General features: G+C 38.4%; 1 protein-coding gene across 2 annotated transcripts in view; it reads left to right on the forward strand.

Moving 5' to 3' along the window:
* LOC104667804 (AP2-interacting clathrin-endocytosis protein) overlaps nt 1-17,620 on the forward strand; it is a 106,696-nt gene that overhangs the window by 50,619 nt on the left and 38,457 nt on the right. Inside the window, exons 6-7 of one of the 2 annotated variants that reach the window (XM_010370374.2) lie at nt 9,396-9,476; nt 11,472-11,568. In XM_010370374.2, the coding sequence (XP_010368676.2) occupies nt 9,396-9,476; nt 11,472-11,568 (178 nt within the window). Of the gene's footprint in view, nt 1-9,395; nt 9,477-11,471; nt 11,569-17,620 lie in introns of those variants that run through there. The other variant, XM_030936946.1, reaches the window with a different exon arrangement.

A 17,620-nucleotide genomic window follows, 5' to 3' on the forward strand; every position in this document is an offset into this window, starting at 1 on the left:
ACTTCTTATGAGGAAATGAATCCTATCAGATCAAGGACCCATGTGACCTCATTTAACTTTAATTACTCTCTTAGAGGCCCCATCTCTAAATATGACCACACTGGGGGTTAGGGCTTTACCATATGAATTTGGAGGGAACACAGACATTTCAGTTCATAACAGGTAGTTTTCTAAATTTTTTTTCTTTTTATTTTTTTGAGATGGGATCTAGCTATGTTGCCCAGGCTAGAGTGCTGTGACACAGTCGTGGCTCAGGAGTTCGAGGCTGCAGTGAGCCATGATCACACCACTGCATTCCAACCTGGGTAACAGAGCCAAACCCTGTCTCAAAAAAAAAAAAAATACATATATATACACACACATATATTTTATATAACTTAAAGTATCTCCAGTTATCTCAAAGGGATCTTAATTGTTTAAACTATTAATATGCAAAGCAAATATTTCCATTCAATTTCTTTTTTGTTTGTTTGTTTTTTGAGATGTAGTCTCATTCGGTCACCCAGGCTGGAGTCAAGTGGTGGGATCTCAGCTCACTGCAACCTCCACTGGTATCCCAGGTTCAAGTGATTTTCCTGCCTCAGCCTCCTGAGTAGCTGGGATTACAGGCATGCACCACCACGCCTGGCTAATTTTTGTAGTTTTAGTAGAAATGGGGTTTTGCCATGTTGGCCAGAATGGCCTTGAACTCCTGACCTCAAGTAATTCACCTGGCCTTGGCATCCCAAAGTGTTGGAATTACAGGCATGAGCCACTGCACCTGACCTACATTCAAGTTTTTAAATACTAATATAACACTTTTAGGAAAGGGGTATTAGAAAATCAAATTAATAGCAGTTCATAAATAAAGACTTGGAAATCACTGACCTTACCAGAAGGACTATGCTGGAGACCCTTCCAAAGAAGATTTTGCTCTTCTCTGAGAGAAGACATCTTCAGAAATACACATTTAGATACTAGATATACAATTTGGCTGTTTGATGGTCTTTATTAAGTGTATAAAGAGAAATTAAACTCTTCAACCTAACTGAGAAATAAATGTGCTTAGAAACGTTCAAAACATGAAAATACATGGCATGGGCAATACATAGCAAAGATATGTAACAACAGGAGAAGTGAGTTGTTTTCACTACTTGTATCTACCTTTTATTTGTTTTCATTTATTATTTCTGTATATGTGCTTTTAAAAAATCCATTATGTAGGCCAGGCGCGGTGGCTCCCACCTGTAATCCCAGCACTTTGGGAGGCCAGGGCGGGGGGATCACGAGGCTGGGAGTTCAAGACCAGCCTGACCAACATGGTTGAAACCACGTCTCTACTAAAAATACAAAAACTAGCTGGGCGTGACGGCATGTGCCTGTAATCCCAGCTACTCAGGAGGCTGAGGCAGGAGAATCTCTTGAACCGGGGAGGCAGAGGTTGCAGTGAGCTGAGATCGTGCCACTGCACTCCAGCCTGGGCGACAGAGCGAGACTCTGTCTCAAAAAAAAAGCACAAAACAAAAAAAAAACACGTTATGTAATGATGATCTAATTAAATTATTTTTATCTGAGGTCAATATAGGGCTTCAAGTGATCCTCCTGCCTCAGCCTCCTAAGTAGCTGGGATTATAGATGTATACTCCTACACCTTGCTAGTTTTTATAATTTTTAGTGGAGATGAGGTCTCATCGTGTTGCCCAGGCTGGTCTCAAACTCTTGATCTCAAGCGATCCTCCCACCTTGGCCTCCCAAAGTACTGGGATTATAGGTGTGAGCCACCGCACCCAGCTTAAATCACATTTGTCAATTCATAATTCAGAGTTCATTCCACACAGTCACTGAAGAAATTTAAAAGTTTTCCCATTGATATGTGTTCTTGAGCTAGCTCAGACTGCTCTTCTTCTCCACTGTGTAAATCTTTGTCCCACAGAACCCTAATGTTCCTAGTAGGCACATTAGGAGAAACGCATGGCATAGGATTGGGATTTTAGGGGAAGGCCATTTGCAAAGAGATGCCCCTTCAACTTTTATCTGTTTTATATAGTTCAAGGTGACCTCTGAGTTTAGCTATAGGAATAAAGGCAAGGGGGAGTCTTTTGTTTTTCAGTCTTCTTTAATCACCCCTCATGAGCTGATGAGATTAAACATTCAAACACTCAGGCTTTTAAAGATGAGGTCTATTTATTAATAGACCAGTGGGCAGAGGTCAGTGGGCAAGAAATAAATAATGACATCAATTACTCATCTCTACTCTTTCACCTGTAATTTTCTGTCTTTAATTTACAATGGAAGTAATGGATAAATAACCCCTTTTGCAGTGTGGTTTGACTCCTGCTGACCAACTTTAGTAGCTTGTTCAAGGGAAAGCCAAATAGAAGTAGCCCAGTTAGTTTCAAAATGTCATCTGAATAAGTAGACCATACATTGTATTAGTGCCAGCCATGACCAGGCTCACCCCTCTTAACAGTATTTTCACTTCACTTTTACTGTAAGCAAGGCTTTGCTTCTCACTGGTTCATTTTACCTAGAGCTGCTTTATTAACAGTGGAGGCTCACCTCTAATTGGCTTATTGACTCCTAATGTTTTTTTTCTTTCTGAATTTATATTGCTTTATTTTAATTTTATTATTCTTATGTAGTTGTCCTTTCTTGTATTGACTTTGGTTAAAATCCCTTTTATCTTAAATTGTTAAGTCTATATATTCCTAAAATACTGTTAACATAATTTTATATTTTACTATACATTTTACTTCACATCATGTTATTCCCCAACAGAAAAATGTATAAGAGTAAACCCAGAAGAAAGGAGTGCTGGCCGGGCGTGGTGGCTCAAGCCTGTAATCCCAGCACTTTGGGAGGCCAAGACGGGTGGATCACGAGGTCAGGAGATCGAGACCATCCTGCCTAACACGGTGAAACCCCGTCTCTACTCAAAATACAAAAAACTAGCCGGGCGAGGTGGCGGGCGCCTGTAGTCCCAGCTACTCGGGAGGCTGAGGCAGGAGAATGGCGGGAACCAGGGAGGTGGAGCTTGCAGTGAGCTGAGATCACGCCACTGCACTCCAGCCTGGGCGACAGAGCGAGACTCCGTCTCAAAAAAAAAAAAAAAAAAAAAGGAGTGCTATGCAATGGTGAACAAAGCAATTGTAAAAACATTAGCAACATTAAATAATTGACTCCTAATGTTAATGCATTGAAAATGAAGGTACTGTTGTTGTTGTTCAACTGCTTTATCTTATTTGATAAAGCAAGGTTCTATAACTCTAAAAGAAGAAAGTATCACGTGGTGGATACATGGCTTCATCTATACCCTTATTGTTATTATTATCACACAGTGCTATGATATATTTTGCCTTTCCCTGTTGTGTCATGTGTCAAATTGATTGTCTCAAATTACTACTTACCATTTTATTAGCATTGTGGCATATAAAGCTGTTGGAAGGCTAAAGGGGATTAAGGAATTTTACTTTAAAAAATTACATATTTTAGGAATTCGTATATTGAAACAATACACAAAACACATTCCAGTTTCCCATTAGCTTACATTGTAAACCTAGGCAGATGTTTCCATGAGGAATGTAGTGTCATAAAAGGATAATAAACCTTGGGGTCCTTACAGGCAGGAGTGTATCCAGTCCTAACTTGTTATATGACTTTGGGGACATTCCTTAGCTTTCCTGAGCTTCCTGAGGTTGTTGAAAGGATTAAATGGATACAGTAAGGAAATAAACTAGTGTAGTATGTAGTGCTCATTAATATTGACTGTTCTTTCTTTCTCTAAATTAGATTATTCTCATTTTCTAGAGAGAAAAACGTTCAAGAGAGGGCCTTTCCCAATACCAGGACAGCAATGCTTACTTTGCATAATCAGCAGCTTCTTTTGGAACTGGGCTACTGTTGCATGTCTGCAGGATGTTTTCTGTCAGTACATTCTAAGACAATCCTGTCTGTCCTTACAGAAGGAACCACCATATTTTTAGTGAGTTAGTAATTCACCAGATACTGAGAACATAATGCACATAGTATTTTTCAAGAGGAACTGCCTTCAATAATTTGAGTGTGGGGACAGCAGAATTCTATAATCCTAGTTCCATCCATGCCCCAGAGTTGGGGAGTGGAAGGATATAGTTGGAGGGAAATTTTCCTGCTCTAGTAGACAGAAAGGGAAAATTTTCCACATACTGTAATGTAAATTGAACCACAGCCAACACTTCTGTGAAGGAGTTCCACTTGTTTCATTTTATTAATTAGAAGTCTTCCAGTGGTGCCTGGGCTTTGGAGCATAAATTTGGATTTTCCCATCTCCCTTGGGAGATTCCTGGGATTGCCCTGGTCTTCAATATAAGTTTTGAAATATAAATGAGATGTATATCTGTCCTGACTAAAGTCCTTCATTGTCTTCTCATTGCAATTAGAATTAAACCCAAACTCTTTACCATGACCTACGAGACCCTCCATGATCTGGCCCCTGGCCTCCCTCTCGTTTTGTACCATTCTTGCCTGCATTTGTGGCTCTTTCCTCCAGTAAGTTCATTCCTGCAGCAGGGCCTTTGTTCTTCTGGCTTCCTCTGCCTAACAGTATTTTGCACCTAGTATTTTGCATGGCTGGCTTCTTCTCATGCTTGAAATCTCAGATCAAGCATCACCTTCCCAGACTGTTACACCTATTATAGCTACAGACCAACTCCTCAGTTACTCTGTCTTACATTATCCTATTGTATTGTCTTCATGGCACTTTGACTATCAAAAATTTTAATATTGTCCATGTCCTTCCACTAGAATGTAAACTTCTTATATCCACAAAGTTTAGAATGAGCCTGTCATTCACAAATATTAATTATGAATGAACAAAGAATGAATGAATGGAGTCTCTGTGTCCCATTAGCCCACACACAGGGCTCCACAAAGGAGCCTGAAACTTTAGAAAGTACACATGAAACAGGTATTTTATTTTATTTTAGTTTTTTATTTTTTAATTTTTTTAGACAGAGTTTCACTCTTGTTGCCCAGGCTGGAGTACAATGGCGTGATCTTGGCTCACTGCAGCCTCCGCCTCCCAGGTTCAAGTGATTCTCCTGCCTCAGCCTCCTGAGTAGCTGGGATTACAGGCATGTGCCACCACACCTGGCTAATTTTGTATTTTTAGTAGAGACAGGTTTCTCCATGTTGATCAAGCTGGTCTCGACCTCCCGACCTCAGGTGATCCACCCATTTCAGCCTCCCAAAGTACTAGGAGTACAGGCATGAGCCACTTTGCCCGACCTTATTTATTTATTTATTTATTTTTTGAGCCAGATTCTTGCTCTGTCACCTGGGCTGGAGTGCAATGGCACGAACTTGGCTCACTGCAATCTCCACTTCCTGGGTTCAAACGATTCCCCTGCCTCAGCCTCCTGAGTAGCTGGGATTACAGGCGTGTGCCACCTCTCCTAGATAGTTTTGTATTTTTAGTAGAGACAGGTTTTCACCATGTTGGCCAGGCTGGTAACACAAAGATTTTAGTCGTCTAGGTTCATATTTAGTCTCTAATCTTAAATCTTTGTCCTGAAATCGGTTTTTCTTTTTTCTGAATACATGTAATGTTTTCTTCTCCTGTAAGCTTTTACTCTGATTACATTTTAATGGGAATAGTGCTTTAAGTCTTTCCATTTAAACTATGGGCTATTGGAAAAATTTGTTGCTTTTCTGGGTCAGTTGATCATGTCTTTATAAACATTTTTGGTAAAAAATATAATACAAATGACTTAAAATACAATGAGAATGCAGTTTAGTAAAACATCTCTCGAGACAGCAGGAAAACTATTTCTTACCATTTTTATAGTATCATATATATTGATATATAGGTTCAAATGTCTAGATTTTGCTGTTTATTATAATATGACTTATTTTTATTTAGTCATTATCTTTTAACATATCAAGAATTTTTAAAGAAGCTATTTCAAAATAAATAGCCAATTCTTACTAATGTTGATAAGAATGGTTCTTGAAAATCTGAGGAAAAGTATATGGAGTATTACACATTCAAGTAATTATGCTAGTATTTTAGCAAACTACAGATAATATGCTTAATTATTCTGAGATTAAATCTTGTCATATCTGTAGTACATAAAGGAGAACATTTAGATATTTGACTTTATTTCCTAAGTATTAAAGGTGTAGAATTTTGAATCAGCAGAAACTACTACTTAGCCATGGTAGGGGTCAGTAAATATTTATTTAATTAATGGAAAAGTATTTCTGTATTTTCAATTTAGTCTCCCTCTGAAGGTTTGAGAAGATGCTGTAAGTTCCCTAATAAGCCATTCGTTAAACATTTATCAAACATTTATTGAACATATATTATTTAAGGCCATAGAGTCAAAGAAAACACCTTTCTGATTCCTGCTTTCTGGGACTCCATTTATTTTCTTCTTTTTTTTTTTTCTTTTTATGAACCTGCCATTGAGAACGTAGCCATTTATTTTCTTCTTGCCTTCCTTGTTTTGTTTCTTTAGTAGATATTAGGTACTGTGCTTAACAAACTGTAGGGATCTTGCCAGCACTGTCCAGATCATGATTCTACTGCAGAGGTCCAGTACTATGTGGGGAAAGGAAATTCTTCTGATCCTGGGGGTATTGAATCATTGCTGACATTCTGCTGGTATCAGAGATACAAGGATAGGTGGCACAACCCTGCCCTTGCAGAACACAGTTTAGAAGGAGAGACAAATATGTAAACAAAAATACTGCAAGTCAGTTTGATAAATGTGGTAATGGAAGTGTGTGTAGTATACTTCTTCAGAGCCCAGGCTTTGGATTCAATCTGCCTGGATTTAAATTCCAGTGGATTTTGATCTTGGGCAATTTACTTAATTTCAGTTTCTTCATGTATGAAATGAGACGGATAGTAGTATCTACTATAGAGTTGGTATGGTGATTAAATGAGCCAATAGCATTCAAAATGCTTATTAGCTCAGGGACTGCCTCATAAGTGCTCACCAGATGATAGTTGTTGTTTTTAACATTCAGTAATTTTTTTTCACCTTGGATACATTAGGAAACAATCGGATAAAAAGCCACATGTCTTGTATCTGAAAGATAAAATAAGTGGACAGGGAAAGCATTTTAAGCACAGTGAATAGTATGTGCTAAGACATGGATGTATAAGGAAATGTAAGTAGCTCAGGTATAGAAAATGAGTAAGTTCAGTTATCTTAGAACAGCTGCTAGAGAGGTAGAACTGGAGGTCAGATGATAAAGGAATTTGAACTTTCTTTTATGGGCTTTGGAGAATAATTGAAGGGTTTTATTAGAGTTTAAAATAGAATAATTGAAGAGTTTAAGCAGGATACTGTATCGTATATTCATTTTAGCTAAGTCACTCTAATAGCAATGTGGGAAATGGGATGCAAGTGGAAGATTCCAGGCAGGAAACCTGTATGAGAGGATACTGTCATAGTACAGATGGGAGAAAATAAGAGGCTGAACCAGGGCAGTGAAAGAGGAAATAGAGAGCAGAGGCTGAACTCAATAAATTCTGGAAGGTACAAATGATTGACAGGATATAATGAGGGAGAGGACTAAGATGAACCTCAGGTTCAGACTTAGGCATATGGATGAATAATGTCTGTTGGAGTCTTCAGGGGGGCCGAATAAATAGCATACTTCCTTCCTGTTCAGAACAAGACAAAAAAATCAGTAAGTGAAGTAAGAAAACATTTCCTTTATTACCGATAAAAACTGTTAAAGCAGTACAGGTTGAGTATCCCTTCTCTGAAATGCTTGGGATCAGAGTGTTTCAGATTTTTTCAGGTCTTGGAATCTTTGCACATGTATAATGAGAAAACTTGGGGATGGAGATGATGCATAAGTCTAAACACAAAATTTATGTTTTGTATACATTGTCAAATTCAAAATAAAATATAGAGACAAATCTCTAAATGTTTTATTTGAGAATCATAGAATTACAATTCAGAGCCTACTCACAGACTGCTGTGATCTTCCATATCCTTTGTTCTTCCATTGTCTGAAGAACAATGAGAGGTTGGGGGTTTTACTGGAGAAACATGTATTGTTTGGAAAGGAAGCTCATTGGCACTAGAGAAGCTTTTGGAAGCTGGCAAGCTCTGATTTTAGTGAAGGCGGTAGGTAATACTGGTCAAGGCAGGTTGTTTCAGCAGCTACTAAGTAAAACAGTTCTTAGGGTTACAGCAGGCTGTTTCTGCAGCTGGCTCTGTGGAAAATTCAATTCTTGAAGCAGATGCTATGTGCCTCAATTGCTTTTGCCCCCTACTCCTTGACTCTGATTTAGTTGAGTATGAAAAGAATGATCCAATTTGGATAATCAACTTACACAACACCTTATAGCCTGAAGGCAATTTTATACAATATTTTAAATAATTTTGTGAATGAAACAAATTTTGTGTATATTGAACCATCAGAAAGCAAAGTTGTCACTATCTCTCATAAAATGCTAAAATTTTGTAGCATTTTAGATTTCCTATTTTCAGATTAGCAATGCTCAACCTGTAGAATGTGCTCTAATGCAAGAGCCAAAGTTGGCTTGCTTACTGTATCCCTCTAAAACAGTCCACCCGAGAGAAAGTTTGAATCTGCATGGCAGATATACTTCTTCTCCATCACCTTTTCCCACTGGTTCAGCAGAGAAGAAAGGAGAACATATATCAGATTACCTCTTATCTGGAGTTCCTCCCAACTGATAGCCAGTAGTTGTCCACCAACCACATAATTCATCCCCCTTAGTACAGAGGAATAGAAGCTGGAGTAAGATGCAAGACGCTATGTAGCAGTGCTCTCAACAAGATAGGAATAACAGAAAGAGACTAAGTTTGGTGTGGGGAGTAAGAAGAAGGTCATGAATTCAGAGTTTGAGATATGGTACTCAATTGGACATAAAGGTTGTCATTCCAAACTACCTCTTAAATCATGCCTTTTCTTTTTCATCTGTATAGTGAGTACGTTGGCCAAGCTTAGAGCCACTGATAGGTGTTACAAATTAAGAAATCTGTGCAGCATAACAAGAATCTTCCTAGTGAATAGATTTGTGCATTTGAGGCTTTAAGCAAGACCAGAGGGCATTTGTTGAAGGTGCTGAGAAGAGGATTTCTTAATGAGCCAGAGGTTGGACAGTGACTAGAAGTGTTTTCTAACTTTAAAAGTCTGTGGTAGAGGATACTCAATAAATAATGATTTGATAACATACTAATAACACTGTATAACTTATATAAAAATCTATTGTTGTTGTTCTGTTTAAATTAATGGTGTACCTGCATGGATGTTATTTGAAGAGTATATTCTTCAGGTAAAAGGAAGATTAGAACATTATCTTGGCTGGAAGTTTATGGGAAAATTGAATCATTGATATCGATTAAACCTTAATTATTTCTGGATTTGAGTTTTCTTTTATTTTTCAGTATAAGCCATGTAGAACTGAATGTTATGATGCATTTTATATATGGAGGAACTCTGGACATTCCAGACAAAACTAATGTGGGGTATGTATTCCTTTTTAATAATTTAAGATATAAAAGAGTTAGGTTCTACTTTGTTAAGCTGTGTTGCAAAGTGTTAATGAAGTAGAAACTGCTTTTTATAATCTATTTTACTGTATCTTCAGTATATTTTGAGAACATCTAAAAATAAGCAGGTCACCTTATTTAGAAGAAAAGGTGACTTATCAACTCGCAGTAATAAGATTGAAAACAGTCTTTATTAGGCTTAAATTTAGAAGAAGCTATAAATTATGGTTTATAGATTAATAAATTGATTAAACTTTTATCAAACTTTGAAAATTATTTTACTGCTTTTTGAATTTTAGTATATCTTTTCTAAACAGCAAAAGAAAAGAAAAAACACACTTAAGAATATGGGGGCCGGGCACGGTGGCTCTCACCTCTAATCCCAGCACTTTGGGAGGCTGAGGCGGGCGGATCTCGAGGTCAAGAGATCGAGACCATCCTGGCTAACATGGTGAAACCTCGTCTCTACTAAAAATACAAAAAAAAAAAAAAAAAATTAGCTGGGCATGGTGGTATGCACCTGTAGTCCCAGCTACTTGGGAGGTTGAGACAGGAGAATCACTTGAACCCGGGAGGTGGAGGTTGCCATGAGCCAAGATCGCACCACTGCACTCCAGTCTGGTGATAGAGCGAGACTCCATCTCAAAAAAAAAAAAAAAAAAAAAAAAAAAAATATATATATATATATATGTGGCATTTGCCAGGCGTAGTGGCTCACACCTGTAATCCCAGCACTTAGGGAGGCAGAGGCGGGAGGATAGCCTGAGCCCAGGAGATCAAGACCTGCCTGGGACTATAGTGAGACCCCGTTCTTGGGGAAAAAAAAAAAAGAATATAGGGCATCCTAAGGACCAACAACTGTGACTTTTAAATGCGCTATAGTGAAATACCATCTAAGCCTCTGAAATCCTACTTGGGAGTGAAAGTTCACCTTGCTCTTTTAATTTTCTGGATGTCTTCCATTTTCTTAGTATTCTAACATCAGACAAATGAAAGCTACTTTTTAATTTTAAAAATTATTTGGTTCCTTTAATTTTAAACTGAATAAATATGTTTTTCAGGAGAACATACCATGAGTCCCAGGATTTACTACTAAGTTTTTATCCCCTGGCAACCTATACAAAATTTTGTCATTCTTTCAAAGCTTGTAGGCTTCTTAAGTACCTAAAGTATGTGTAGGTGTTCAGAAATACTTGCCAAATGAAAGAAGCAAAAGAAATTCTGGTTGTTGGATGCTGTCTCCAATCTTAGGGTTATTTGTAGACATTTTCTTTTCTTTTTTTTTTTTTTTGAGACGGAGTCTCGCTCTGTGGCCCAGGCTGGAGAGCAGTGGCCGGATCTCAGCTCACTGCAAGCTCTGCCTCCCGGGTTTACACCATTCTCCTGCCTCAGCCTCCCGAGTAAGCTGGGACTACAGGCGCCCGCCACCTCGCCAGGCTAGTTTTTTGTATTTTTTAGTAGAGACGGGGTTTCACCATGTTGTCAGGATGGTCTCGATCTCCTGACCTCGTGATCCGCCCGTCTCGGCCTCCCAAAGTGCTGGGATTACAGGCTTGAGCCACCGCGCCCGGCCAGACATTTTCAATAGGATAAGACATTAGCGAATTGCCCCTCCGCCTGCCAAGAAACTTTTATTATACAAATTTGATGCAGAGAGTTTTGTAACTTTTACAGCCTTTATAGCAGTTTCTTGGATTTTGTTCTGTATATCACTTAGTATATGAAGGGAATTTGAGACATCTCCAAATTTATTTCTTGTTCTCTACTAATCAAATCAAGTGTCAGTGCTTTCAACGTTTGGCCTATGCTGTGTTTATAATCCATAAAGGGTATATATTATGTAACGCAGAAAATTAGAATCAAAATATTTCAGTTTTTTTCTAAACAGACTATATATTATCAATAAATTAGTATGTATTGTGCCTTGAGTTTTAAATTGGAGAATTAACAGTGCATCTATTTTTATTTTAGTCAGATACTCAATATGGCTGATATGTATGGACTAGAAGGATTAAAAGAAGTAGCAATCTATATTTTAAGAAGAGATTACTGTAATTTCTTTCAGAAGGTAATTATTGAGCCTCAGAAATCTTTTATCCAGTGCGTTGTCATCCATTATTACCTACTAGATTTTTAACTCTGATAGTAATAGTGCTTTAAATATTTAAAATATTAAGTAAATTTAACTAATGAGAACTCCAGTTGAGAAATAATACATATGGTCTGCTTGCAAAAATCAGAAACTAATTCAAATAATTTTAAGTAAAACAAAATTGATGGGAGGGCAGGTATTGAGAGGAGGTAGGAGTATCCTGTATAATTCAAAGGTGCTCAGAGTTCGGAACCGGAGAAAGGAAGTTAAGAACTAAGGTTACTTTCCCCATTTATCAAAGGGCTACACAGTGCTTTATTTGTTCTTACTCCTGAAAGTATACTCCTTCCTTCTACCACTTCTCTTTATAGCCGGGACTTGGGGTGGAATGTAGTTCTTTTATGCCAGTCTCTTCAGGTGACCTATGGATACTAACTAATTTTAATTTTAGTTACTGCAAAGGTAAGTTAAGTGTCTAAAGAAAGATCTCATACTATGCATTTCTAAGCCATTCATACGTTATTCTTAGATTATCCATTGTTTTAATACATTCTGCGATTGTAGGTTATTTTTATTTTCTTATTTATGCTTTTCTATGTTTTTAAAATTTTCTACAAAGAACAAGTATTTTATAATCAACTAAAACAAATCTAACTTTTTACATCATGTTTCTCTTTTACTGGTATTTGAAACAAAAATATACATTGTATGAATTCTAATTAGGTGGTTTTAATAATGCTTAAATTTAGATTTTTGTTTCGGGTAGGTCTTTTTCTACCTCCCTACAAGTTGTAGCTGTGGAAGCAGCCCATGTGCTAAACGAAAGCCATGAACAACTGGGTCTAGTACCACCACAACTACCAACCCCACAAGGTTTACTGAGAAATAGTTAACCCCTCAGCTTCCTTTAACGAACCATACACTTCCGCCTCTGTAAGTAAGGGCCTTGGAAGAAGGAGGGCAGCTGGTGGTGTCCTCAGCTTTCTAGAAAGTGAGGAATTCTGGTGAAAGATTCTTCCTTCTTCATATGTCCCCCTCATATTTCCAGTCAAGTGAAAGTTAGGGGGATCCAAGTAAATCACAAAGATTAAAGCTAGAGAATATCTGCAATAAGGAGTTGATGTCTTCTTATCCCCTAGATGAACATTAACTATATCTGTAAAACCATCCCACCCTGGAGCTTCTATCAAAGACAAAGAGAAAGTGGTAATAAATTTCTTAGGAGAGCTTGGAATATGTCTGAGAAGCCAATGAGAATGTAGTTGAGTGAGGAGATTTCTAAAGAGAGAAGACTTGCTGGAGAAGCCAAAACTAGCCTTGGTGTAAGGGACGTCAGTTACTGTCATACAGAGAAAAAAATATGAGGATTCCACTCTGCACCCCCGTTACACATGGTCCACAGGGAAGGAGGAGGACCTTAATGGTTTCATGAAAGTTAGAGAAGACTGATAACAGGGCTAGATGACACCGTGTCCCACTTGGGGAGGTATTGTGCATCATGAACCACTTGAAGAGTTCTTATCCACAGAGAGCCCAAGTTGAAGCTTGATCTGCCAATAAAAGAGCCATTATATCAATAAAGGCCTCCAGTATCTGAATTAGAACAAAGCCAAGGACGTTTCCCTACTACCATCTTGGTCTCTGCTTAATTACGTAAGGTGACCAGAGCCATCTATAGTCTTCCGTACGAATTTGACCCAGAAAATGGAGGAGCGGGAGATCAGACCATGCACTACTCCCTATTTCACATTTCAACCATAAATCTAGTCAGCAATGGGGAGGGAAATAATTATATCAGATACGATGAAGAGATAGGTGTTAAAATAGTACTGTGCTGCATTTCAATAACAGTCGTATCCAGAAAATGTTGGAATCTGCCTATAGTTTCATTAAGGGATGGGAAAAAGGGGAGATTTGACATAGCATGGTTGAAAGCATTAGTTGGGAAAATAAAAAGTCTCATGTTAGTATCTTTGAGCTGAAATTCTTCAGTAAGCCAGTTAAAGCTTATTTAAGAGCTTTAAAAGTTGTAAAAATAATCTTTTATGAGTAGTCTTTGGATCATTGCCTCTATTTTTTTTTTAATATGTGGATGAGTGTATTGGGTTATATGCAGCTTCTTGTATTTTACTTTCAATAATTCACTTTATTTTAAAAACACAAAAGACATATTTGTTTATATTATTAATAAAACAGAAAATGAAGTTTATTTTAAATTATCAGTATGCTGTTTTGTTGAAAACTTTCTTTGCTTTTATTTATTTGTTTATTTATTGAGACAGAGTTTTGCTCTTGTTGGCTAGGCTGAAGTGCAATGACACGACCTCGGCTCACTGCAACCTCCTCCTCTCAGGTTCAAGTGATTCTCTTGCCTCAGCCTCCCAAGTAGCTGGGATTACAGGTGCGTGCCACCCCGCCCAGCTAATTTTTTGTATTTTTAGTAGAGACGGGGTTTCATCATGTTGGTCAGGCTGGTCTTGAACTCCTGACCTCAGGTGATCCACCTGCCTCGGCGTCCCAAAGTGGTGGGATTACAGGTGTGAGCCACCGCGGCCAGCCACTTATTTTAATATTGTCTATTTTGCTGTGGTAACAGATATTTGAGAGAACAATTTCTGGTTTTGTTGACCTAATCTTTAAAATTTTTGCTTTATATTTCGTAATGTATATTTTTATAAATATACTTTTGAATATATATAATTCTGAACTTTTAGTCCTTTTTTTTTTTTTTTTTTTTTTTTTTTGCGGTAGAGTCTCACTCTGTCACCCAGGCTGGAGTGCAGTGGTGCGATCTCAGCTCACTGTAACCTCCGCCTCCCAGGTTCAAGCGATTCTCCTGCCTCAGCCTCCCCAGTAGCTGGGAACTACAGATGCATGCCACCACACCTGGCTAATTTTTGTATTTTTAGTAGAGACGGGGTTTCACCCGTCTCTCCATGTGAGTCTCGAACTCCTGACCTCAGGTGATGCACCCGCCCTGGCCTCCCAAAGTGCTGAGATTACAGGAGTGAGCCACTGCACCCAGCCTTAGTTCTTAGTTATGCATATTTTTGGCTGTGACTTAAATATCATAAACTTACAATAATGTTATACAGTAATACAAATATGGGTATAATATGATGGACAACTCGTCCCAGAACTCCTAGCAAGCTAGCTTCAATAATTTTATTAGCTTCACAATCCTGTGTTTTACACAATTAAACATTTTTGACTTTATTTATAGGATTTTGGTAGGCCTTACATTTTTTTTTTTTTTGTCACCAATTAAAAATATACTTTAGGCCAGGTGTGGAGGCTCACTCATGTCTATAATCCCAGCACTTTGGGAGGCCAAGGTAGGAGGATTGCTTGAGCCCAAGAGTTTATGCCTAGCGTGGGCAACAGAGGGAGATCCTGTCTTTACAAAAAATTTTTAAAAAATTAGCCAGGCATGGTGGGATGTGCCTGTGGTCCCAGCTACTCAGGAGGCTGAGGTGGGAGGATCATTTGAGCCCAGGAGTTCTAGGCTGCAGTGAGCCATGGTCACACCACTGCATTCCAGTCTGGGTGACAGAGCCAAACCCTATCTCAAAAAAAAAACAAACAAAATATATGTATACACACACACACACACACACAGATATTTTATATAACTTGAAGTATCTCTAGTTATCTCAAAGGTATCTTAATTGTTTAAATTGTTAATATGCAAAGCGAAAGATTTGCATTCAATTTCTTTTTTTTTGTTTTGTTTTTTTTGAGATGAATCTCACTCATTCAGTCACCCAGGCTGGAGTCAAGTGATGGGATCTCAGCTCACTGCAACCTCCACCTGCCTCCCAGGTTCAAGTGATTTTCCTGCCTCAGCCTCCTAAGTAGCTGGGATTACAGGCATGCGCCACCACACCTGGCTAATTTTTGTATTTTTGATAGATTTGGGGTTTTGTCATGTTGGCCAGGCTGGCCTCGAACTCCTGACCTCATGTAATCCACCTTGCCTCGATATTCCATAGTGTTGGGATTACGGGTATGAGCCACTGCACCTGGCCTATGTTCAATTTTTTTAATACTAATATAACACTTTTAGTAGAGGGGTATTAGAAAATCAAATTCATAGTAATTCATAAATAAAGAGTTAGAAATCACTGACCTTATCAGAAGGACTATCTATGCTGGAGACATTTCCAAAGAAGATTTTGCTCTTCTCTCAGAGAGCAGATCTTCAGAAGTACACATTTAGAGACTAGATATACAAATTGGCTGTTTGATGTTCTTTATTAAGTGTATAAAAAGAAATTAAACTCTTCAACCTAATTGAGAAATAAATTTGCTTAGAAACGTCCAAAACATGAAAATACATGGCACGGGCAATACATAGCAAAGATATGTAACAATAGGAGAAGTGAGCTGTTTTTGCTACTTGTATCTACATTTTATTTGTTCTCATTTATTATTTCTGTATATGTGCTTTTAAAAAATACATTATGTGGCCGGGCGTGGTGGCTCCCACCTGTAATCCCAGCACTTTGGGAGGCTGAAATGGGTGGATCACCTGAGGTCAGGAGGTCGAGACCAGCCTGATCAACATGGAGAAACCCGTGTCTACTAAAAATACAAAATTAGCCAGGTGTGGTGGCACATGCCTGTAATCCCAGCTACTCAGGAGACTGAGGCAGGAGAATCTCTTGAACCCTGGGGAGGTTGCAGTGAGTCGAGATCACGCCACCTCACTCCAGCCTGGGCGACAGAGTGAGACTCTGTCTCAAAAATATATATATATATATGTAATTATGATCTAACTAAATTATTTTTATCTGAGATCAATATAGCGCCTCTCATTGCACAATTACTTTAATTTGTATTTATACGTTAGGAAGCAGATTAGACCATGTTGTTGTATTGCAATGTGATGTGCTAGAAATTATTATACCACTTTTGCTTTAAAAAAGATATTTAACCTAAAATAAATTAGAATAAAAATTGTGTGCATTCTGGCAGCCAAAAGAGTTCAAATGATATGCCATAAAATTGAAAGTTGTTAGTGACACTTAGTTTTAAAGGAATTACAGACTTTTTAACAAAAAAAACAGAGCATTTTTAGGTTCACAGCAAAATTGAGAGGAAGGTACAGAGATATCCTACATACCCACTTCCTTCTACACAGGCATAGCTTCCCCCACTGTCAACATCCCCACTGGAGCGGTACCTTTGTTACAACTGATGAGCATACAGTTACACATTATTGTTCAAAATTCATGGTTTGCAATAGAGTTCGCTATTGGTGTTGTACATTTTATGGGTTTATACACGTGTATAATGGCATGTGTCTACCATTATAGTATCATAAGGAGTGTTTTCAGTGCCCAAAAATCCTCTATGCTCTGACTGCTCATCCTTCCCTCCCCATTAACCCCCAGCAACCACTGACCTTTTTACTGTCTCTGTAGTTTTGTTTTTTCCAGGGTGTAATATAGTTGCAATCATATAGTATATAGCATTTTCAGATTGGCTTCTTCCATTTAGTAATATGCATTTAAGATTCCCCCATGTCGGCCGGGCGCGGTGGCTCAAGCCTGTAATCCCAGCACTTTGGGAGGCTGAGACGGGCGGATCACGAGGTCAGGAGATCAAGACCATCCTGGCTAACACGATGAAACCCCGTCTCTACTAAAAAATACAAAAAACTAGCCAGGCGAGATGGCGGGCGCCTGTAGTCCCAGCTACTCGGGAGGCTGAGGCAGGAGAATGGCGTAAACCCGGGAGGCGGAGCTTGCAGTGAGCTGAGATCCGGCCACTGCACTCCAGCCTGGGCCACAGAGCGAGACTCCGTCTCAAAAAAAAAAAAAAAAAAGATTCCCCCATGTCTTTTCATAGCTTGATAGCACATTTCTTTTTAGAGCTGAATATTTCATTGCACAGATGTACTACAGTTTATTTATCCATTCATCTAGTAAAGGACAACATGATTACTTCCAAGTTTGGGCAGTTATGAAGAAAGCTGCTATAAACATTCATGTTTAAGTTTTTGTATAGAAAGGTGTTTTTAAGG

The sequence above is a fragment of the Rhinopithecus roxellana genome, chromosome 8, assembly GCF_007565055.1.
Source record: "Rhinopithecus roxellana isolate Shanxi Qingling chromosome 8, ASM756505v1, whole genome shotgun sequence".
Classification (NCBI taxonomy): domain Eukaryota; kingdom Metazoa; phylum Chordata; class Mammalia; order Primates; family Cercopithecidae; genus Rhinopithecus; species Rhinopithecus roxellana.